The 23,902-nt window shown below is 32.5% G+C and overlaps 4 protein-coding genes and 2 pseudogenes across 5 annotated transcripts; 2 read left to right on the top strand and 4 right to left on the bottom strand.

The window, feature by feature from the left end:
• The first annotated feature begins 1,521 nt into the window (after positions 1–1,521).
• Positions 1,522–5,696, top strand: LOC111303620 (uncharacterized). The gene is made up of 11 exons (XM_022900011.2): positions 1,522–1,777; positions 2,046–2,130; positions 2,356–2,552; positions 3,577–3,659; positions 3,844–3,889; positions 3,996–4,052; positions 4,234–4,288; positions 4,376–4,476; positions 4,594–4,657; positions 4,730–4,863; positions 5,424–5,696. Exons 1-11 carry the CDS (start codon positions 1,691–1,693, stop codon positions 5,595–5,597), a joined length of 1,083 nt encoding a protein of 360 aa, XP_022755746.2. The 5' UTR covers positions 1,522–1,690; the 3' UTR covers positions 5,598–5,696.
• A 2,240-nt stretch (positions 5,697–7,936) lies between these two features.
• LOC111303619 (THO complex subunit 4A-like) lies at positions 7,937–10,554 on the bottom strand. Its single transcript, XM_022900010.2, has 5 exons — positions 10,281–10,554; positions 10,022–10,168; positions 9,644–9,712; positions 9,373–9,554; positions 7,937–8,623 (listed from the first exon to the last, which is right to left on the bottom strand). The coding sequence occupies exons 1-5, from the start codon at positions 10,440–10,442 to the stop codon at positions 8,467–8,469; spliced, it is 717 nt and encodes a 238-aa protein (XP_022755745.1). The 5' UTR covers positions 10,443–10,554; the 3' UTR covers positions 7,937–8,466.
• Positions 10,555–12,377: 1,823 nt separating this feature from the next.
• On the bottom strand, positions 12,378–13,956 carry LOC111303615 (uncharacterized). The gene has a single exon (XM_022900007.2). It carries the CDS (start codon positions 13,058–13,060, stop codon positions 12,698–12,700), a length of 363 nt encoding a protein of 120 aa, XP_022755742.2. The 5' UTR covers positions 13,061–13,956; the 3' UTR covers positions 12,378–12,697.
• A 284-nt stretch (positions 13,957–14,240) lies between these two features.
• Positions 14,241–16,115, bottom strand: LOC111303610 (cytochrome P450 714C2-like; annotated as a pseudogene). The gene is made up of 2 exons (XR_016326968.1): positions 14,752–16,115; positions 14,241–14,639 (listed from the first exon to the last, which is right to left on the bottom strand). The product of XR_016326968.1 is annotated as a cytochrome P450 714C2-like (transcript).
• Positions 16,116–16,236: 121 nt separating this feature from the next.
• LOC111303612 (putative histone H2B.1) lies at positions 16,237–16,981 on the bottom strand. The gene has a single exon (XM_022900002.2). The coding sequence runs from the start codon at positions 16,904–16,906 to the stop codon at positions 16,463–16,465; it is 444 nt and encodes a 147-aa protein (XP_022755737.1). The 5' UTR covers positions 16,907–16,981; the 3' UTR covers positions 16,237–16,462.
• Positions 16,982–20,617: 3,636 nt separating this feature from the next.
• LOC111303607 (uncharacterized) lies at positions 20,618–23,784 on the top strand (annotated as a pseudogene).
• Positions 23,785–23,902: the final 118 nt, after the last annotated feature.

Raw genomic sequence — 23,902 nt, 5'->3', positions numbered from 1 at the left:
GAAATATTGAACCATTAAAAAAACATTAAACCTTTTACGATTATTAAATTAGAAGCCATTGGTACTGGGCATAGAGTAGACTTATTACTACGGTGCTATCATTGGCGTATAGAGTTTTGTATTGATGTTTTTAAGCATCAAGGGCACGTAATTCTTGAACTGAAATCCATGGCTTTATCAATAAGAAAGTTATTATTATTATTATTATATCTTTCTCTTTTGGCATCGAATATTATTATCCCTTTTTCTATTTTGCTAAAATTTCAACATTTAATAATGATTTGAATGTAGGATTGAGTAAATTTTGGTTAAAATTGAAAAAATCGAAATTTTTTTATTTTTAAAGGAAATCAAATTGGATAATTTGAATTATACGAGAATTTCAGTTATTATTTTTATTTTAAATAATTAAAATAATTAATTTTTATTTTAAAATATTTAAATAGAATAAATCGAAATATTCAATTTAATATAAAATAAATAATTAAAAAATATATATTACATATATACACTTAATGCAAGAAATAAAAATTATAATTGATTAATATAAGAAAATCAATTGAAATTGATAATCTTAATTTGATTTGATTTTTTTTATTTTTCTTATATATATTGACCGGTTTAGTTTTATAATAAATTAAATTAATTATTTGATTTTTACAATCAAATTAATCGAATCAATCATTTGTTCAACTCTAATGGAATGAACATTAAAAATGACTTCAAATCTTCTATTTAAATGCTTTAATTCGGATGACATTAAATCCAAAACATAAGTTTTAATTCAGTAGAATTGATTAAGATAATTAAAAATTAAAAAATAATAATTTAAAAAATGATATGATGATATAAATAAAAATAATATAATTTAAAATTTTAATAAAAAAATATATATATTTAATCAATTTAAAAATTTATATTTTATATTTTATATAAATATAAATTGTAATAAATAATTTTTGAATAAAATATTATATAAATATATAAATTATTTATATTTTATACAACACGGCAAAAAAAAAAACAAAACTCAACTTTAGTTTTTTTTTATTTTCTTAAAGGATCAAGAAAGACTATTACAAACATGAGAGGATGATGCATAAATAAAATCAAAAGAAATTTTCAAAATTGACAACAATTAAAATTTGATTCTCTCACACATTTAATATAGGATCATTATCTTTTTGCAAAAATCATACGTTAAATCAAAAGTCAAAACTAAGGATCAGATTACACGTGTCCTTATAATTAATAGCAATGGATTTCCCAATGTTGTATGTAATTTTCCCGCTTTCGCTTGTCCAGTAAGTCTGACCCTCTGAAAGAAAAAGAAAACTGTAAACGTGGAAAAATGAAACTATCAAAATCCACCACACCACTCCATCATCAAAATTCAAAACCCTCCGTTTCCTCAATAAAGCTCCCCTACCACACGCTGTCCACGGTGTTGCTTCTCTTACACGCCACATCACCCTTCGCTTCTTTCCATTATTGTTTAATTAATTACCGCTGCTGTTCTTTGACAGTGTCGTTGAAAGCTCGAAATGGCTACTGCCATTCATTAAAGAAGGAGCACTTGTCCGGAGATAATAGACCAGAAAGGAATAAGTATTTTGAGTTTGTTTCATTTCTCTTCGTTTATATCAAATTCAAATGATAGATTTTCCTTTTCTGCTATCTTAACCTAAAAATGCCGCAACAAGAAGCTTCTTCAACACCTCGAAGCTCCGCTTATCTCAACGCTCTCTCTCTAGAAATCGAGAAAAAGCTTCAGCGGGTTCGTTTTCTCGTATCTCTTTCTCTTTATTTTTTTTTTCCTGTTTGTTTCTCGAGATAATGAAAGGAAAAACGGAACGATTTTAGTTTTAGATTTTTTTTTTTTTCATTTTCAAATCATTTCCTTTTTCTAAAGAAAGGAATATGTTGACTTCAAGCTTAACATTTTTAGGTCATGATTGAGCGTTGAGTAGTTTTTTTGCTTTTTTTTTTTTTTTTTTTTTGCTATTACCAGCTTTTTGATCGATCTATATTCAAATTTGTTACAGGCATTAACGTCTGCATGTCAGAGACGCAACTTATTACAAGAATTATTCGCCGATATAGCTTTGGAAGTCGATGATCGAGCCAAAGGTTAGCCAAGGCTTGGTCAACTCTTTTTTTATTTTAACTTTGGCTTTTCCATTTCTAAAAATTACACCAAATTAAGCTTATAATGCTTAATGTTCAAGTTCTCCTGCCTTTTTAATTGATCATGAGAATCAAATACTGTAGTTTACTCACAGTTGTAATTTAATTGTTATTTATGTAAGATTTTGAGAATTTCTCATATTGTTTTCGTATTGAAATTGGAAATAGATATAATTCTAAGTAGGGAAGAAGATGTTATATCTCCTGCAAAGTACGGTATTAATGGTCAATTATGCTTTTATGATGTTCTTGCTGATTATTATGTTCGAGTGCCCGAGAGTGGAAAGCCCAGACTTGATTTGATTGTGCAACTGTGGAGCCAGTCATTTGCAAGTCACGTTTTCGCCCTTTTATTCCATAAATGGGTAAGCAGGTTCACAATTAGTTCATTGTTCTTTTGCTGTTTCATTCTGGTGAGTTTTTCTCTAGATAAAACCATTTTGTTCAAGTTTGATCCCATTTTCATGTGAATCATTTCTAATCAAGGTACAAAGATGTGGAGTTTAGCTTATCTTTCCTGATTTCCAACCTGATTGCTCATTGAATGGAACTCAAATTTCTTGACGACTACTCTGCTTTTATGATGGTAGTTTAATGTGAATATCATTTATTTGGCTGTTGATGCTGTTTATTTTTAGTGCTATCAACTGTGTAGATGGTTAGTGGCTTTGCCAGGTATTAATTTGGAGTGTTCCAAACTGGACAAAGAAACAAAGCAAAAACAGATGTGACAAGTTGATAAACACTTTTTTTTGCCTTGAAAAATCTACATTAACTCGTACGTAGTTTTTTTTTTGGATAAGCTAAATTTCATTATCCAAAAAAGCAGGAAAGAGCCTGCTACAGAGCATTACAAGCAGATTACACAGGAAACAGATAATCAACTAAACAAGGGAGTACAAACTGCAAATTATAGTAAACAAGTAAAAGCCAAGCGAACTAAGAAAACATCCTGGAGCGTAGTTTCCATCTCTGACAATGATCAAAGTGTAAAGGATCCATAGAGAATTCCTGAGACCATATAATTGGTTCTGAATGACTGCTGCTATTTTCCTCACAATCTGCGAAGAATATTCAGTAGCCATGCCAAACACTCTATTATTCCCCACATCTTATAAATTAGTTCCTGGCTACCGTCTCTAAGTGCTGAAATGATGGATTCTCTGGATCATAATGACCACAAAAGACTTAGTTATGGCATCTTAGTGTATTTTCTTATCCAATGGTGCTTACTAGTAAATAATGATTGCTTCTACTAGATATTCTAATTAAGATATCTTTGCATTAGAGACTGAACAAATGTTGTTTTAATCAGTGAATGATCTTTTTGATTCTTTTTCTACAAAGTCCTTTACATTGAACAATAGATGCTTTGTATTTTTTCTGCAGTTATTTGAAGTTCAACTGGATAATGCAGATGTACTACTACGTTATTCCTCAGCGCTTGCTCAGGGTGCAACAAATGTTTTCTGGTATGAATACAAATTGGCAATGCTTGAGTGGGAATTTTGTTAGGTTGTCTATTGCCAATAGGCAATGGCTTTTGAAGTTGGATGACCGTATTGCCATTATCTGGCCTTGCTTGTTGAAAAAAGTGGCATAACTCTTGGCCTGATAATATCTTTTAACTTAAGTTAATTTTGTGCTTGCATGTAGGATTGATATCCAATCAAATACAAGGCGTTTCCAGTCTCTCTTTCAGGTAAAACTTAAAAACAAACATATTGCTGTCCCAAATGCATGTATGATTCTATTATTTTTTGTTGGAGAATCTATTTATCAACACTTCTCTTCTTCAATGGACTCAGTACCTCCTTGATGAAGTTGCATTGGAGCCGACTCAGTTAAATAAAATTTCAGTGCAGGTCAGATATTTTTGCTTTATGTCGAGTTTTGCATGCTGACATATTAACTACCAAGTGTAATCCTGCCCTCACCGTATACCTAAAAGAAGATAATGGTCTTTTTATAGTTACCTATTTGTGATCAAGATTCCTTAGTGGCATTTATATTTTAAATACTGGTTCTGCAATATATAATTTTCAGGCCCAACGAGATCTTTACCTTTTACTTTCAAGATTCATATTCTTTTACAACTCAGGTTGGATTTTTTTTCCTTCAGAACCTTGATTTTGAAAAACAATTTGCATATATGGATAGTCCTTTTATGATGTGTTGTCCTATGCAGTTGAAAAACTTGAAAGCTTCTTAAAGCAGTGTCCCACTTTTTCAAATGCTTTCCTGATTGGTGGACCTGCAGATATACTTGTTATTGAACTAGCAGATCAGGTAAATTTATATTTCCATGATTAGATAGTATAAATGATCTTATTTATTATTACCACCTTAATGAGAGGCCTTTGCAACAATTGGTATATTCACATTTGGGAAAATTTCACCGGCCAGCTTCAAAAATTAAAGGTGGAGCCAGTCCTACTGCATTATCTTCTGCAGATTAAGGTTCTCCAAGGTATTACTATCACTTCTAGGATTAGTGGCTATTCAACTGCTGGTATATGACCTTAATGTTTAATTCCTGAAGGCATGGAACTGAGAATGGCCACAAGTACACGGTTGAAGACCTGTTTGTATAGCTTTACTTCTCCCGGTGGTCCAATGTATCCTACAAGGGCTGTCCGTCATGCAGCTTGGGACACCTTAGATTTGCTTTTTCCTGTGAGTACCCCCTTTTAAACTGCTCTTTCGAGTGAGTACTCTTTCCGAAACAAAACAAATCAAGTATCTCTTTTCATGTTGTGAAATAGAGTTTGTCAGCGGGAAGGGTATCAGGTTTTCCATGACCTGATCGAATGACCTTCATATCATGAGGAAGCAACCTCACGATTCTGCAAGGTTCATTCTCTGCAGTTGAAGAACATAAATGAATGATGATAACTTTTCATGTTGCATTCACTTTCTACAATATGCATATTAGATGTTATTTACTTGGTTACCCTAACTAGTATGCTACCTGATACACGTTCAGGGGCAAACCTTCAAGTTCTAAATTCTCCCATATATACAAGTAACAATCAGATGCATTTATTTTGCTATGATGCATTGTTCATAATTTAATCGTACGAACCATGTAGATTAGAATGGATTGCATGGTTATGGTACTTCTATCATAAGAATTTTTTTTAGTCATCTGCCTACTTAGCGAGTCTATGATGTGTCAGTTGAATGCAAGATTTTTTTTTTTTTTTAGGGTTTTTATCATTATTATTATTTTGCAGGTTGGACGTTACCCTCGACGTCTTATAAGTTTGCTCTTTAGACTATTATATCCCTGGTATTGGTCTTCTTCATGTGGGAACTTTATAGTGTCTTGCATAAAGGCTGTGTTTTATTTCTGGTTGAGGTTGATCTTTTCTAGTTGGGGGAAGCTTAGAGAGCCAAAAAGGGCTTAAACATCCGCCAATTTCAAACAGTGGTGCAATAAGTTATGCACTCAACAACTTGAAGTTGTATGATTACATGAATTTAGTAAGTATATACTTTTTCTGTCTCACTGTATTTGTTCCTTACTGAATTTTTGAGTCAAAAGGAATTTAACTTTGATAATTATTTTTTAATAAAATCATAAAACTAAAAATTTTTTAAAAATTATTTGTAAAGTTTGAATTTCAAAATTTTTAATTTAATATAATATTTAAAAAATAATGATTAAAATTGAGGTTTCTTTTTTTTTTTTTTCTGGGTGTTGCCCAGACAAAGAACAGCATTTCTAATAGAAAAAGGTTTTGATTATTTCCTTGTCAGAAACTAGAAGTATAGGATAATTCTGTTTGGTTAGGATTAACTTGCAAGAATTTAGGCATTAATATTCAATTACCGGGTTACTGGCCCATGCTCAAAAGCCTGTTTGGCATGGGCTTGGAATTTTAAAACCAAACCCAATAATGAATTAATATTTCTATTTTATTAGTATATTTTTAAAATTGATTCAAAACTCTTTTTTAAGAGTTAAATAGTAATGTTAAGCATTTCATACTCCTAATTATGATTTTTTAAGATATGCAAAAACCCTGGCAGGCCCCCACTAAGTTCTCATATAGCAAGTACAGGCCCCAGCCTAAACATCCAAAAAATAGATGGAGGCGGCCTAGCTTTGCTCTTACATATGTACCCCAAGCTTAACTCTAAGGTAACAATACTTTGCTGAGTCTAGGCCTATCCATGGGCTAGAGTATCTATTTATTTCGGCTAACCGTTAACTAGACCTAATCTGGCCTTGCCCAAAATTCTTTTATTAATAGATATTAGATTTAATTTTAAAATATATCTAAAACACAAAAAGAAGAAAAAGATTCGTTTATGGGTGAACCAATTATCGAGCGAGAATTAAATTACAGACAGGTTTAAACATTTTTCCAACTAATTTCACTTGAATACATGCTCTGATTAATGAAAATAAAAAATATAATGCTTCCACATATAGTAGAGATTAAATTGAAGATGCAGAATGTTATCAAAATATGCTACCAAAGGAAAACAAATTGAACTGAATCGATAATATACTTGAAAATTTTAAAAGAAATGATACAGCATAAAGAATCAGTTTATCATGCCACCGTATGGATCAAAATTAACACAATTGATCATCTGACCAGGAGCAGCTAGATTGAAAGACTCATCACTAACCACCAGAGAATCCCAAATCCGTAAATTGCCACTGGGCAAGTCAAATATCACAAACCACTCGTGCACCCTCGCATAAAACGTCCAAATCCATACACTAAAATTTAACCCCAAGAATAAACAAAACATTGCTTGAGTTATTACCCCATGTATGAGATGCTTTTTAAATTGGTAAAAAAGACAACGCCGGACCCATCTAAACTAAAATGACTAACATTCAATAATCTTAAAAAGGGGAAGTTGATTAAGAGCAACACGGATCGATAAGTCAAGAACTACACGAATCAGTAAATAGGAAACAGCACTCACCAACTCCACGGTCCAATGACTGGGGCTAACTTCCAAAGCTATTACTCATATGGAGATGGCAACCATGAGAAGAACCGATACTACAGCAAATAAACATCATTGCATATCGTTGTCCTCTTACCCTAATATTCACTTTCCTAAACTTGAATCGTAGAAAGTAATGATGCTTCATGTTGAATTAAAGCCATCTGATCCAAGCAATAGAATAGCAGCTCACAGAATGACATAAAACATCATGTAAGTTTCCACCATTTTCAATCTTAGATCGACAGATTATATTCATGCCCTAGCTCTCGCTAATGGTTTTAACACCATTAAAACTTTTTGACTTCCTCAATCAAAATTTCAAACCACATCCGATAGCCAAAGTTTTTCTTCAAAACCACTATTGGGGGTTAGGCAGCATATTGCACTGAACCAATGCCTTAGCAAGCATAGAGCTTAAGAGAAACACTGCTAATTCCAGCAGACCCCAAAATAGAAAAGCAGGCATATGCTGAGAAAGTGAGACTTCAGTCACTTTCTATGGAATCTGAAGAAAATGCCAACTTCAGAATCTTACTGTACTTTGGCAGATTACTGTAACTATTTCAACTTGAAACAAGCTCCTATATGCCAATTGTACTAAGCCTTCAACAGTTTTTCTCCACAAGAAATCAACTGGATGAACTGAAGCAGAGAGATTCTACAATAGTTGACTACAGTAAGCCACATCACAAGCCATCACAGACAATTGGGGAAAGAATATTCCCTTGGCAATAATATAATAGAATGAAGTAACTTAAACACCCTAAAAGCCTAAATAGGAAAACCAATTGCATCACCAATAACATGAAGGACAAAATTCTGTACCGCTAAAAAAGAATCCACAAGAGAAAGAACATAAAGAAATCTACCTTGATTGCAGTCTCCCTGGTTTCACAATGCAGGAGCAACCAAAAGGCAATGCAGCTCTGGGCAACGGCAAGATTACTCCTCCCACAGCATGCACCCAAAGCTTCCTTTGCATATGGAAAACCAAGAGAAAAACTTTTCGCTTATGTTCCCGACTTGTGGTATGAGTCCGTTTCAATGGAACCAAAAGCACAATTGCAGATTACAAAATGATAGCTTTCCACTAACCCACATTCTTTATGCCCAAGTCAAAGGAACATTCAACAGTAAAAGCCCAAACTCCATAGATCAAGACACTAATAGTTTTCTCCATGACTAGTTCCTCTAAATAGTATGATTTTGGTAGAGATACAGAAAATTGTCAGGGATCAAGCACATAATGTCCACAGCAGAAAATACTTAAACCAATAGAACATGAGAAATGCTTCAATTTGTCTACATTGATTCAGAATGATACTTCTCTAGATCAGCATCAAGATCTTCAGCAGAAACCTTTTCTCCACGGCCCTTTCCCCGTCCACGGCCTCGTCCAAAGCCACGGCCTCCAGCACCACCACGTTGCCTACCAAATCCTCCACCCCTGCCTTGGCCACTGCAAAATAACCATAACAAGATTAGATTAGTCAGTCAACTCTATCAATAACCAAAAACTGTTGATTAATAAGAGAAAAGAATGAAGTGGAACACATATTCCACAGAGACTCATCAACATAAATGTTAGTGTGAAACCAATTTGTTATACAGGAAAAGCTTTCAAGCATTTAAAAATATGAATTGTTGCATGCTCCATTAAGTAGAAATATAAATTACACAACAAAAACACCTAGTATAAGTGCTAATGTGATATGATATATGTCTACATCATTTAAAAATATATATAATACTGCATAGGCACGACAGAAGTAATAATTACTCTTTAACACACATCAAAAGTAAATAAATGGTGGAATTTACTTGACTGTGCTAATATCTCAGATTACATAGTTCAGGCAAGATGCTTGCTGGAATATAAATCATAGTGAATAGTTAATGAATTTTTGAAATGACCCTCAAAGCCACACAATTTGATAATTTTCTACAGCTATCATACCATTGTTAACCAAAATCTAAAATTCAAAATTATTGATAATTATGGAGAAATTTCTGCCAAGAATTAATCTTAAGATTAGCATCTTATGGAGATTTAATGCAGCTTTAGAAAATTTCAGCAATACAACCTTACTGAAAAATATAGGCAAAACTTTTAAGCACTCTGTAATATCACAAAAGCATCAGCCTAACAAATAATAGAATCTAAACTTTTGAATAAAAAAGGTCATGCAAACACATAATAAAGCATACCCTCTAGGGCCTCCATTTGAATATCCAAAGGTGCCATTAGCAGCTGAAGGTGCAGCAAGAGTAGCAACGTTTGTTCCCACCATCTCGATTTTCATTGGCTTCCCATCAAGCTGAACGTTGTTGTATCTCTTTACCGCGGCCATAGCATCTGTTCGCCGGGAGAAGACAACTTCTGCTGTTCCCTAAGAAAAAGAGTTTTTTGCTCTAAACTACAGCAGGATACAAAGAATTTCATCAGAAGGACCAGTTTATGCCAAACGTGATTAGATACCTTCGATCTCCCGCTCCTATCATAATGGATCGCAAGTCGCTTCAGGTCACCAACCTCAGAAAATAACTCCTGTACACAAACACATGAACATTAGAAAAGTAAACCTTAAAAACAACACAACATTGATCTTAATGGAAAATTTCAGAAAAAAATAGCTAAGCATCGCCAGACTTTTCTTCACCTAACTATCTCAAGTATAATAAATATTTAAACAATTTGCTGAAGAGCAAAGCCTGAGGAATCACGCATATAAGTTTATGAAGAACAAGAAATTCAAATCAATATTACCGTCAAAATAATAACAAATCGAAACAGACTAGAAAATCTTATATTACAAATTAATAAGAAAATATCAGAAAATTTTTATAAAAAAAATACCTTGATGTCGTCGTTGGAAACACCATAATCTAAATTAGAGATGTAGAGCTTCGTTCCGGTTTCAATTGCAGAGGCCCGACCTGCTTGTCCTTGGAACGCCGCTCCCTGATCGGAAAACATATCATGCTGCCACGTCGTCGCCGGCGCCTGAACAAAAAAAAGCACTTAATTGAAAAAAAAATCGAATCAAAACGCAAAATGTAAATCTAATAATGAAAACGGAAAAAGGTATAATCAGATCTAAACCCTAGCTATTTACCTTAGCAGCGGTATACGGCGCCGAGCGGTTTGCTCCGCGATTAGGAAAGCGGCGGGTGGGTCCCGGCCCAGATCCACGTCCCCGACCGCGGGAATTTCCGGATCCGGACTTACGGTTCCGCTTGATGAGGTCGTCTAGCGACATCTCTAACGCACTTGACATTTTCTTTAATCTTCTTTGGCTAAAACACACAGAAAAAAAAAAAACAAAGAAAGATCGAAGGAGGAGAGAGATAGGGCTTAGCCGAAGAGAGGAACAGAGAAGAGATTTGTGTAAAGTCTAAAGGGCCAAAAAAGTTTAAAAAGGCGACCAAGCCTCCAGTGTATGACATAAACAAACGCGTAAACTTCACGCGGTAGAGTTATTTATATTTGTCTTCTGTAGTTGTTTTTAAGGTCTTCAGTTCGAACCGAGCGGCGCCAATTTTTTTTAAATTGCTTTTCTGCTCTTTCCTTGGTCTGAAATATCTTTTTGCAAGTAGCAAAATGTCTTTTCACATAACAAAGGCAAAAGGTCAATATTCTCACTTGTTAACCACATTATTAAAAGTATGTATGTTAACCTGAAACATTACGAATAATATAAATAAAAAATATAAAAATAATATAATTTAAAATTTTAAAAAAATTATAAATATATTTAATAAAATTATATTTTATATTTTTATATCAAAATAAATTAATATATAATTTTTATATAAAATATGATATAAATAAAATATTTTACATAATATAATAACATGAATTATTAAATTTAATTAAAAGTTAAATCTTTTTTTCTTTTGGCTTGGTCATGGGCTGGAGAATGCCCCGATTAGGAAAAGCAAAATTTGAGATTTTTTTTTGCTTTTAGTCTTGCAGGAAAATCCATCCCTTATGCTAAAGGGTTGAATAATTACAAAATAGCAAATGTGTTTAATGTATCATAATTAGGGGTGTAATCAAGTTGAATCGAGTCAAATAGTGAGAAGTTCGAGTTCGACTCACAATTCGGGACTCGATATTCGTTCGAACTCGATCGAATTTTATTTTTCAAGCTCGAGCTCGATTTGTGATTGAATTCGAGCTACTCGAGATCGCATGATTAAGTTCGATTAATATATGAAAATAAGCTCGATTCGTATACTCGACAAAAGTTTGATTATTCATACTCGAACTTGAACTTGGACTCTAAATATTTTATTAATTAAAATAATAAAAATATATTTAAATATAAAAACTCGATTAGACTCGCGAGTTATTCGAATCGGATATAAAAATACTCGAATTCGACTCGATCGATAAGTCGAACTACTCGAGCTCGAGCTCGACTCGATAATAATCAAACCGAATTCGAGTTTTCTTCAAATCGAATCCAAATAGCTTACAAATATTAATGTATCATTTACACTCCTAATCATAACGAAAAATAAAATTAAAAAAAAAAAAGATTTTGATATTGTCCTTCCTAAGCTTGGCGATGTGGTTTTCTGCTTGGAACGATATTGTTTTTTTTTTTTTTTTTTTTTTTTTTTTCTGTCAATCTTTGAACGAACTGCCATCAGAATTCATAAAATCTTAATGTCAATTAGTAATTAGCTAAAAAAACAAGGTACTACTTCATATGCTGTCAAATGCCCATATTAATAAATTATTTTAATTTCTTTTATTTATCTCTTATTAAAGAGCAGGAAATCCAAACTGCAGCAATAAATTCTCTAAAAAAAAATTGATGGATAAAAACAATGTTTTGACGGATGATGCAAGAGCAAGACACTGAAAAAACAGATTGGAATGTTTCAGGCATCAAATTTCTCCTCCAAATCCATTGCAAATATTAGTCATAATGTTATAGAGAAAGATTTAGAGGAAATTTCTTAAGTGAAATTTTCTATTAAAAATGATTAAATAAAATTTAAAATTTAAATTAATAGATTAAAAAAATTTTATTACATAGATTAAATATGTAAAATTTGAAAAAAAAAATTTATAAATATTTTTAAATAAATAATTTTAATAAAAATATTGATAAAATTTTAATTGTTGAATAAGCATCGATTAAATTTGAATTATAAACAATATTTTTAATAATTTTTTATAAATATTATTAATCTATACATTAATTATCGGTTTGATTTTTTTATTAAAATTTTTATTCAATCACTTTTCGAAATGAATTTCACAAATTTTACTCAAAAAACTTCATATAAGTTTTGTTGAGTTTGTGACTCTAATCCCATGAAATGGGTACATAGTCTTCCAATTCAAACCAGTTCTAGTAAGTTAATCAAGATGTTCTTGAAAAAAGTTTAAGCAACATGAGAAAGATGCAGCAAATGAAACAAAATATGACCCAGGAGCACAGAAACATCAACTGATATTTATTAAGTACATGAATTTAGACGTTTGTTCAGGATGTAGAGAATTAGCAAATATATATTAACCTGTCTCGCTCTCCCACAAGCCCAGAGATCGAACCACACAAGCAGAAGCAGCAACAATAAGACCTGCGAAGACGGTAGGCACAAAGAAATCCACCTTGGACCTCTTCACCATGTGAGCAGGCAAGCACGCTTTCTCCCTTGGGAAGTCCAAAGGAATCCTGACTAGCCCTTCAGCCTTGCAGGATCGCGAGAACAATGATGATGGAGATACTGCTGATACAAAGGCCATCTCCGGAGCAAATGACAATATGCTTACCATTAACGTCAACAGAACTGTCCATGTTAGCGCATAGAGAAATCGAGGCCATTGAGCAATGACTTGCCGGAATATTGAGCTAAGAGAAGGAAAGGACATCATGCTACTTTTTCAACTACCAAAAAAAAAACTCTTTTGGAGATAAAATTTTTAATCTTCTGATGATTGTAGAAGGAGAACGTGATGAGAAGATAATTTTGTTTCTTGATCAATGATCACATGGATTTCTTTTGCTGTTGCAGTTTTTAAGGCGAAAAAAAGGATCATGGGAGCACATTTAACAAACTTCTTATCACAAGGTGAAACGATGTGGTAGACTTGGTCATCATGTTGTGCTTTGATCCTTCATTTATTTGGTTTACTCTGCCGGGGCTCTGATTATTAGTGGACTGGCTACTTTGGGATCACCGGTTTTGAAACTTTTTTTTTTCTATGAGAATTTGATTAGATACCAAACCTCCTATAAAAAAAATAAAATAAAAACTAGAGACTAGGCCAAGTAGAATAGAGATAATGCAACTTTAACAACCCATTAAGGCATTAACAAACTGAAATGCAAGAGTCTAATAGCAGATTGTTTTGACTGTAGCATAAGTAGTTTTAAGTTGTAAACAAATCTAGACCACAAATTCCAATTGACAATCTAAAATATAAGAGAGTGCTGCACTATAGTCTGCTTTTCAATCATGATCAAGCATTGCTTCACTTGTGGTTTAAAGCCGAAATGACTGATAAAATGCAGCCCACTTTAAGCAACCGTAACAATCATTTATTCTTTGCAAAATCATCGTTTACTTCTAGCGCTGTAGTTATTTGTCAACATCTTTGACAGGGACAGCACTCATGTCTTTTGAACAAGGAGATTTACTCCAAATTCAGCAAAGCATATTGAGGCGAATGACGGTAGCTGGGAGATATGGTGAGACCGAAGTTAGACAGGTTGGTGGCAAACAACACCTGAAGATCTGTCATGGCAAGGCTCTGGCAAGGACATAGGGAAGCCCCTACACCATATGGTATGAAGGCTTGAGAAGATTTGCTTGCTCTAGAAATGCCATGAGCAAACCTCTCAGGATCGAAGTTTTCTGCATCAGGTCCCCAAAGATCAAAGTGCAATTCTAGCAAACACAACCAAATATTAAACCCTTTTGGAATTTCAACATGACTGAGCTTCAGATTTTGCAAGGCTTTGCCTTGAAACAAATGCTGTTACAAGATAAAGTTGCAACAGCTCTAGAACCATCTTAATTACGTTACAGGGTGATGTAATAGCAATCTTAACTGCACCAAGTGAATGGAATTTTTTGTTAGAAGTCAGAACATCTCATGGTAATTGACAGACCCTCTAATCATGCTATTACATGCCACTTTCATCTTGTGAAACATGTCGAAATTCAGGATGCCATCCTTGCACACTTCTAAACCTTCAGTACCTATATGATTTTGCCATCCAGGAGGTGAAGCCAATAAGATTAGACCCCATATTGTGGCAACAGCAGTAACTTCAGAGGCAAGGATGCAGATACCCTTGCAGTTGTTAGCTATGAACTGATCAGCTGCGGATGGCCCAAGATCACCATTTATGGAACCTTTGATGACCATTTGCAACAAGTCTTTAGAAGTTGAATGAATCTCTTTCTCAATCCTCCAAATCTCTCTATTCTTTTTAGTGGGAAGATATCTAAAAAAAAAAAAGAACCAGTTTGAGCATGGAAAGATTTGTTACCTCAAATTGCAATCGAAGCAGCAAATACACGCCAGGATGAAACAGAAATATAGTACAAAGATCATACCTGAAGAAAGGGATTCCACGCAGTATTGTTGGTGTACTCATGGCATTAATAACAGCCAGAGACTTTGGAAATATTTCCATGCCCTTGTGCCATCCATTCATCCCTGAACACCACATTTGAAATGATACATGAGGTAAAGCTTCTCACATAGTCATCAACTCTGATGTCTGCAATCCCCCCATTAGCTTCAATAATGTTTCCCCCATGATTTCATCAGTTCCCCACCAGACTCCACCATTAGCTATAACATGTACTGCATGCAGAAGTTACTTAGAATTTCGTCCAAAAAATAAGTATCTGAAGAAACTTCTTATCACCAGCTAAGGGGATATATATCTTTTAAAAAATAGCCTAAACCTCTTAGAAGTTTTCACCACTCTGACATGGTCCTTGACCTTGTGCACAAAAGATGGGGGCAATAGTTTTTCTCTGATTGGACCAAAGTGCACCATTTGTGGTGACAAGGCCCTTGTGTAGAAATGCTCCTCAATCTTTTTGTAGGTAAGCAGGTTTCCCCATATGATATCCAACGACATGAAGCAGTTTATTTCTCATATGATATAAGTGACAGCTACATACAAGAACCGTGACCTCCCAAGTGCAAACAAGAACAACTTACCTGTGGCAATCACAGTTAATGTTTAACAAGCGGATCAAGCAAAAACTTAAAAAATATATACAAGAATAAAGAGGATTGAAGCAGCATTTTCAAATCACAGTTCAGCGCGCAAAGCACCATGAAAGCACAACTTTCAGTCTTAACCTAGAAAACAGATATAGAAGCAAGATCTAAGACAGAAAGAAAACAAAAGTTAACATATAGCAATAGCCTAATAGGAGAAAGGAACCATCCATTTCACTTGCAGCCAACATTGAGCCAAGAAACATGTACAATATATAACAGAGTCTAGATTCTAGAATTGCCCCCATTGCTACCAACAACCAGATCACATAATAAAAATTCCAAATCATTCATACTTTGATATTTTTCTTTTTTATTTCATCTTACAGAAGGTAGAATGATAAGTAAATAAGAAATATCTTCACTTTTTTTCCTCTCAATTCAATCTCCAACTCTACGAAAAAAGATAAAAACAAAATTTTTCTTCTTCGGTCCTTCCTACCATGCAAAGCCATTAATACATAACCATGCTATACATTTACTATGACTGAAAATAAGGGGACAACACCTAACTATAACAGCCAAAAAACAAAGATGAGGGCTAATTTTGCTCTAAATAGGAAACTATTTGAAGAAAAGAAATAGATTGAAGTTTCCACTCATTATTCACAAGATATTTATGTACCCAAAGCATCAAAAACATTTCAATCTGCAAGAATGCACAGAACATTATACTATGAATCATGCCCTCAACAGAGTAACTATCTCAATCAATTTCACACGAAACATATTGTACTCTACACCATTTTGACTCAATTACTACTTTATGATATAAACTACAAAAACAATTACTGAATGATTCATAGAACAAAAAGAAAGGCAGTTTCATTTCAACGTTTAAATCATTTTAGATCCATTAGAAACAAGTACTTACATTAAACAAAACTACAATGACCGACAAAATATTTAAAAAAAAAAAAGAAACATTTAAGTTAAACTACCATAAAACCCTAACCTTAAATACCCAAATTTCATCAAATTCACAAACCCCCAAAATACAGAAACCCTAACTTTTTCACCCTCTTAAATTCAAGAGCTAGTAAACTTGGTAACCGCCTTAGTGCCTTCAGACACGGCGTGTTTCGCAAGCTCTCCAGGAAGTACGAGTCTAACAGCAGTCTGGATTTCCCTGGAAGTGATCGTAGGCTTCTTGTTGTACCTTGCTAGCCTAGAAGCTTCTTGAGCAAGCTTCTCGAAGATATCGTTGATGAAACTGTTCATGATCCCCATAGCCTTGCTTGAGATCCCAATATCTGGGTGTACTTGCTTCAGTACCTTAAAGATGTAGATCTTGTAGGTCTCCACGTTCTTCTTGGCTCTCTTCTTTTTCTTATCGCCAGCCGCCGCGCCTTCCTTGGGAAGCTTCTTGCCGGCCTTTGGCTTTTTCTCCGCTGGGGATTTCTCGCCGACGGTGGTCTTTTTCTCCTCGGCTGGCTTCTTCTCGGCTGGCTTTTTCTCGGCTTTTGGGGCCATGGATAATAGTCTTTCTATGAGTAAAGGGCAAGGAGACTTGACTGCTTCTCTGGCGCTTGATTGTAAGTTAAGGGGAGTTGGGGTTTGATATTTATAGAGGTGAAAGGAAGAGTTCGATTGGAGGATTCGGAGAGACGCGGATTACTGACGTGGAGAATTGTGACCATTGGATTATGTAATTGGACGGACGGGCCTGGAAAGACTTTTGAGCGTTTACGTGGGAAGTAACGTTGTATACGTGGAGGATTGTTATTGGTTGTTTTATGGGGTTTGAATTGATGAGCGGGGGGTGGGAGCAGTTCATAATTTGGAGACGTTTTTGGTTACCCGCCCAAGTGAAAAATCCAAATTTTCCATCCATGGGGATGAGAAAATTTTTGAAAAAAATTAAAAATTGAGTTTAATTTAGTTTGAATTTTTTTATTTAGTTTGTATTAAATTTAAATATTAAATTTATATCAAATTTTGAATTGATAAATAAAAAATTAAATCAATTTGAATTATATATTTTTATTAATTTTTATGTATATTTTTTTTTATAAATAAAAATAATAATTTTATATCAATTTTTATTTAAATATATTAAAAGTATTTCAAAAATTAATAAATCAAAACAAAAATTTTTAATTTTATTTGATTCGATTCAAAAATATATGAAGCTTCAAATAATATTCTAATCAAATTCTAAAATTTTATAATATTATATAATATCTAAAAAAATTGAATTAAATTTAATTCAAACCATTATTATCCTATCAATTAAAATGTTAGCAGATAAACCATTATTACTCTATCAATTAAAATGTTAGCAATAGATAAAACATTAGGATATGTGAAAATTGAATATTTCCGTACACTTTTATTCTGATTCCTCGTACTTATTACTAGGTGATATGAGAAAATAAAATAACTCATGTAGCTTACATGATATATAAACACAATTTGTTCATAGATAATCAAAGTGTATATCATTATAATCCAGATTATGATATAATTATGAGATTTACAATAATTTGTTTATACATGTTTATGTTTGTACTAAGATTTTGAATTGAATGTAACTTTAGATTTAAAAAAAAAAAAAATAGAGAAAGCAGTTAGAAATAAAAGTAATAAATTTTTTTTGCGATTACATTTTGATACATAAGTCAAAATTTGATATAAAAAATATTGGAATAAGAGAAAAGTAATAATTTGAAAATATAATGGAATGGAATAATAAAAATTATGTATCTATATTTATAGGCTAAATATAAGAAATTTGTGGGATATAATAATGACGTGACCGGATTGATATGATATTGAACATGTCAAATTGTCACAAAAATCTAAAATACTCTTAATTATTTGTTGACAGTTTCTAATAAGAAAAAATATCGCAATAATTTTTTAATCTAAAAATACCCTTAACAATATGTCTATCTATTAAGTTTCGTTTATTTCAAAAAAAATTATTTCCAAAAAATAATTTTCTCATTTTTAAGTATTTATTTGATGAAAATTTGACTGATCAATAAAAAATTGCTTTCTGATCAATAGAAAATAATGTAATTTTTCTGTAAATTATCTTATAAATTTGAAAAAGAGAATATATATTCCGAAAAAAAGCTATCTATAAGTAGATCTATTTATCAATACTTTTGAGCATAAATTTACTTATAAATAATATTATATTAATAAATAAAATTATAATATATTAATAAAATAATAAATATTATTAATTTAACTAATAAATATCATAATAATATATTAATAAATAATATAAAGAATAATAAATAGTTTTAGTTTAAGTAATTTTTATATTAACATAATATTTTAATATTAAATAATATTATTAAAATATAATTATTTTAATATTAATAAATTTAATAATAAATAATTTCAATATATTTTAATAATAACTCAATTTTAATAGTTATATATATTATTTGAAAAAAAAAATAGATTTTTCAAAAAACAATAAAATAAGAGAAAATATTTTTCGTTAACTCATTCAAACAATAAAAAATCTATTTCAATTCATAAAATGTAAATATTTTTCAAAAATTCATTTTTCGGAAGTCAAATTCTGTGAAACAAACGAAGTTTAAAAATATTAAGCCTTTCACATAGAGAAATTTATCATATTTACCAGGTATTTATATCTTCAAATTTGCTCATAAACTATGAGTCAATATTGAATATTGATATTATATTTTGATTTCATTCAATTTTATTACCATTCTTTTTATTTTGTTGAATTTTCTATACATAAAGCAATGAAATTAATGAAAATTTTCATTTAAATTAATATATATTTTTAAAATATTTAATTCCCGTAAATTTTGTTCAATAATCAATGAAATATAAAATATATTTATTTAATACTTTCAATTTCAAGTCAAGTTAATTTTTTAATTTAGATAATTTTGAATTTAAATTATTTAAAATTTGGTTATTTTTTAATGAGATTTTTTGTTCATATTCATTCTATCACCTCTAATCATGTATTTGTATTGCCACCGATGTGTTTTATATATATTGCGTTCGTGGGATTATGCAAATATATTGAATGAATTAAAGTGAGTATTTTTATTATATATTTTCTAAATTTTCATTATTATATATGATTTATACACACAAATAATCATAAATCATCTATGTTTCTTTTTCTTATAAGGTAGACATTTAACTAACGGATAATAGTCTCGACACACTTATATTTTTATTTTTTTAAGTGAGAGAAAAATAAAAATTTATTATTAATTTAATCCATATTAAAATTTGGTACTCGTGTAATTAACCACTTTTGATTAACCTAAGACAAATAGATAGATCTATGGATGATGAATTGAAACTTAAATACACAATATTACTTTATCAAATAACATATACTATATGAAAAAAAAAAAAAAACCACCCAAGTCTTATGCACTATAATAAAGTTTTAAAAAATAAATATATTACTGTTGTTTTATTCTCTGTAAGTGGAACACTAAGACTTTGTTTGGTATTAACGATGAAAATGGTTAAGAATTAAAATTTTGTTAATCTAATAATTAAATTACAAAAAAAAAAAAAACTAACCATTAAATTAATAAATTTTTTATTCTGACTAATTTCTATCATCCCTACCAAACAATTATAAACACTAAAATAAACACCTAGACATATTTTATTTGGCTTTGAATCTAGAAGAGTTTTCGCAAACACAAGTCTATACTTTAAAACTTCATTAGGATTTAAATAAGAAAATTTATTTAATACACTGACAATTGAATTTTTTAATTATATAAATGGGACTAAGATGGTGACATATATATCAATTATTTTTTAAATTATTGTTTTAAAATATTCATAAAGAATCATGTGTCATCATTTTAACCTAACTTATGGAGTTAGGTTATATTTGAATGACGATGAAATGGAAAATAATAATAATAATTATTATAATTGTGATTAAAAAAAATTTAATGAAAAATTTATGATGAATTGATATTATTGGAGTTAGCATTTAAATTTAATTAATAGTATTATGAGTTCAATTATCTCATCGAAAGTGTGCCAAATGGACACTTAAAAAACTCAATTATTAGTGTATTTAATAAATTTTCTTTAAATAAAATTAAAATTAATATTGGTATGTTACTACTAGTGGCTTACTCGGAGTCAAACCAGACTCGGCTTGGGCTCCATAAATTTTTTTAGGCCCGATTTTGAGTTGTCCACAGGGGGGAGTGGGTTATGAACCTAGCCCAAGTATCCTTGTTTGGGCGTTTATCAAGATTAAGGATCAAGGCTCAACAAATCGGATAACTACCCGATTAGCCCAAGATACATGTTTTTGTTCACTCCAGGTTGACCTGACCCGTTCACTGTCGCAGCAAACTATCCCCTGAAAGCTGATCAAAGCTCCTATTTCGGCGAGCCCCCCAAAATCCATGGTTCAAACCCCGAAAAAGCTCCCATTTGAACCCGAAAATGAAGCTAACTCGCCATGCTCGAGCTCTCAAAACCCATAACCTTTTCTCAGAACAGAGGTTTTTTTCTACATCTAAATTCTCCATTCAAGACAATGAAGAAAAAGCCGAAGACACCCAAGTCATTTCCAACCTGAAACTCATTGTACGAGGAAGACAAAGCTGGAAGATCGCATTAAACGACACGGCTTTCCTAGAACCTCACTATGTCGAGGAAGTTTTAATCCAAACCTTGGACGACCCGAGGTTAGCTTTAAGGTTCTTAACTTCCTGGGACTCCACAAAAACTTCCACCACTCAACGGAGTCGTTTTGTGTGTTGATTCACGCTTTGCTTAACGTTAATCTCTTTTGGCCTGCCTCTTCGCTTTTACAAACGCTTTTGCTTCGTGGTTTGAGTCCGATGGAGGTTTTTGAAGCCCTTTCGAAGGCTTCTGAGAAATGTAAGTTTGTTTCGAGTTCGGGTTTTGATTTGTTGATCCAAACTTATGTGCAAAATAAGAGAGCTTTTGATGGTTTAATGATATTTAGATTAATGAGGAAGTGTAATTGTTATTTATTGCCTGAAATTAGGACTTTAAGTGCTCTTTTAAATGATTTAGCGAAAATTAGGCAGTTTGGTATTGTTTTGGAAGTGTTTGATGAGATTGTGAAAGCTGGTGTTAGGCCTGATATTTTTATATACACTGTGGTGATTCATAGTTTTTGCGAATTGAAGGATTTTGTTAGAGCTAAGGAAATGGTTTGTCAAATGGTGTCGAATGGGAGCGAGTTGAATGTGGTGGTTTACAATGTGCTTATTCATGGGCTTTGTAAGAGTCAGAGGGTGTGGGAGGCGGTTGAGATTAAGAATGGATTGGTTCAAAGGGGTTTGGCAGCGGATATTATCCCGTACCATACATTAGTACTTGGTTTTTGCAGAGTTGAGGGGTTTGATGTTGCTGTGGAGTTGATCAAGGAGATGATAGAGTTTGGTTTTGTACCAGGTAAAGCTGTAGTTACGAGTCTAGTTGAGGCGTTGAGGAGGAAGGGGAAGATTGATGATGCTTTTGGTTTGGTAAGGAAAGAAGGGGTAGTTGGGGCAGCACCTAATTTGTTTGTTTACAATGCATTGATCAATTCATTGTGCAAAGACGGGAAATTTTATGAAGCAGAGTTGCTTTTCAATGAAATGGCAATGGTTTGTATCCAAATGATGTTACTTATTCTATTTTGATTGATTCATTTTGTAGAAGAGGGAAAATGGATATTGCACTTAGCTTTCTTGGTAAAATGATGGAGGCAGGAATAAAAGTAACAGTCTATCCCTACAATTCTTTGATCAGTGGGTACTGCAAGCTAGGAAATTTGAGTTTAGCTGAGTCTGTTTTTGGTGAGATGATTAACAAAGGATTGCAGCCAAATGTGATAACTTACACATCATTGTTAAGTGGATATTGCAATGAACAAAAATTGCACAAGGCATTTAGGCGTTATCATGAGATGACAGGGAAGGGAATTGCACCGAATACTGACACGTTTACTGCCCTTATCTCTGGCCTTTGTCGGGCAAATATGATGGCTGAGGCAATTGGATTGTTTGGTCAAATGGTGGAGAGAAACATTATACCAAATGAGGTGACCTATAATGTTCTGATCGAGGGGCACTGCCGGGATGGTAACATGGCAAAAGCCTTTGAATTGCTTGATGAAATGGCAGAGAAAGGTCTTGTGCCTGATGCTTATACTTATAGGCCTCTGATAAGTGGTCTTTGCTCTATTGGTAGCGTATCAGAAGCCAAAGAGTTCATGGATGGTTTGCACAGAGATCATCATAAGTTGAATGAGATGTGTTATAGTGCACTGTTACATGGTTATTGCAAGGAAGGAAAATTAGAGGATGCATTGAGTGCTTGTCATGAAATGGTTGCATGAGGCATCAATATGGACCTTGTGTGTTATGGCGTACTTATTGATGGAACTCTAAAACATCATGACACAAGAAGGTTAGCTGGTCCTTTAAAGGAGATGGATGATCAAGGATTGAGCCCTGACAATGTGATGTATACGAGCATGATTGATGCAAATGGTAAAGCAGGAAACCTTAGGGAGGCTTTTGGGCTTTGGGATATTATGATTGGTGAAGGATGCATTCCAAATGTTGTGACATATACTGCTCTGATAAATGGTTTATGTAAGGCAGGTTTCATGGATAAAGCTGAGCTTCTTTGTAAAGAAATGCTGGTCAGTGATTCGCTTCCAAATCAGATAACATATGGTTGTTTCTTTGATCATCTCACTAAGGAAGGAAGTATGGAGAAAGCTGTAGAGCTTCACAATGCAATTTTTAAAGGAGTTTTAGCTAACACAGTCACACTTAATATACTTATCCGTGGTTTTTGCAAGTTGGGTAGACTTCAGGAGGCGATGGAGCTTTTAGTTGGAATGACTGACAATGTTATTTTCCCGGATTGTATTTCTTATTCAACTATAATTTATGAGCACTGCAGAAGGGGTAATTTACCGGAAGCTATTCAGCTGTGGGACTCGATGCTAAATGAGGGTATAAAGCCAGATACACTGGCATATAACCTTTTGATATATGGTTGTTGCATTGCTGGAGAACTGAAAAAGGCTTTTGAATTGCGTGATGACATGTTGAGAAGAGGTGTTAAGCCAAATCAGGTTACACATGATAATCTTGTTCATGGAACTCGTTGGAAGAATTCATATATGAACATTGATGAATATTATGCTTGAAAAACGTTTTTTACAGGAAACAGAAGACTTCCCAAGATGTGTTGTTATTGGGATGGCCTTGATAGGTAGCATTAATTCTCATCGATATTACAATTTATGTGTATTTTATATGAAAATTATATATCATAATTTATGTCGATACGAAATATACAAAATATATATATATATATTATTTTTATTACATCCATATAAATTTTTTTTTTTAATTTTACTCTCAATCATCTTCATGTTTACAAGTTCTTTCTACTCTATAACATAAAACACTATTCCTTGGATGGCCTTCCTGTATATTAGTGTAA

The sequence above is a fragment of the Durio zibethinus genome, chromosome 13 (genome assembly GCF_047325235.1).
Source record: "Durio zibethinus cultivar Kanyao isolate XHJ-2024 chromosome 13, ASM4732523v1, whole genome shotgun sequence".
Lineage (NCBI taxonomy): Eukaryota > Viridiplantae > Streptophyta > Magnoliopsida > Malvales > Malvaceae > Durio > Durio zibethinus.
Note: the sequence above shows the minus strand (reverse complement) of the source record. Positions and strands in the feature narration are given on the sequence as shown.

Coding starts and splice junctions, on each gene's coding strand:
- LOC111303619 (XM_022900010.2), bottom strand. CDS start 10,442: ATGTCAAGTGCGTTAGAGATGTCGCTAGACGACCTCATCAAGCGGAAC. Junction 9,713..10,021: donor TTTCCAACGACGACATCAAG/GTATTTTTTTTA, acceptor GTTTGTGTACAG/GAGTTATTTTCTGAGGTTGG. Junction 8,624..9,372: donor TCAAATGGAGGCCCTAGAGG/GTATGCTTTATT, acceptor GTTATTTTGCAG/TGGCCAAGGCAGGGGTGGAG.
- LOC111303620 (XM_022900011.2), top strand. CDS start 1,691: ATGCCGCAACAAGAAGCTTCTTCAACACCTCGAAGCTCCGCTTATCTC. Junction 3,660..3,843: donor GGTGCAACAAATGTTTTCTG/GTATGAATACAA, acceptor GCTTGCATGTAG/GATTGATATCCAATCAAATA. Junction 4,864..5,423: donor CCTTAGATTTGCTTTTTCCT/GTGAGTACCCCC, acceptor ATTATTTTGCAG/GTTGGACGTTACCCTCGACG.
- LOC111303612 (XM_022900002.2), bottom strand. CDS start 16,906: ATGGCCCCAAAAGCCGAGAAAAAGCCAGCCGAGAAGAAGCCAGCCGAG.
- LOC111303615 (XM_022900007.2), bottom strand. CDS start 13,060: ATGATGTCCTTTCCTTCTCTTAGCTCAATATTCCGGCAAGTCATTGCT.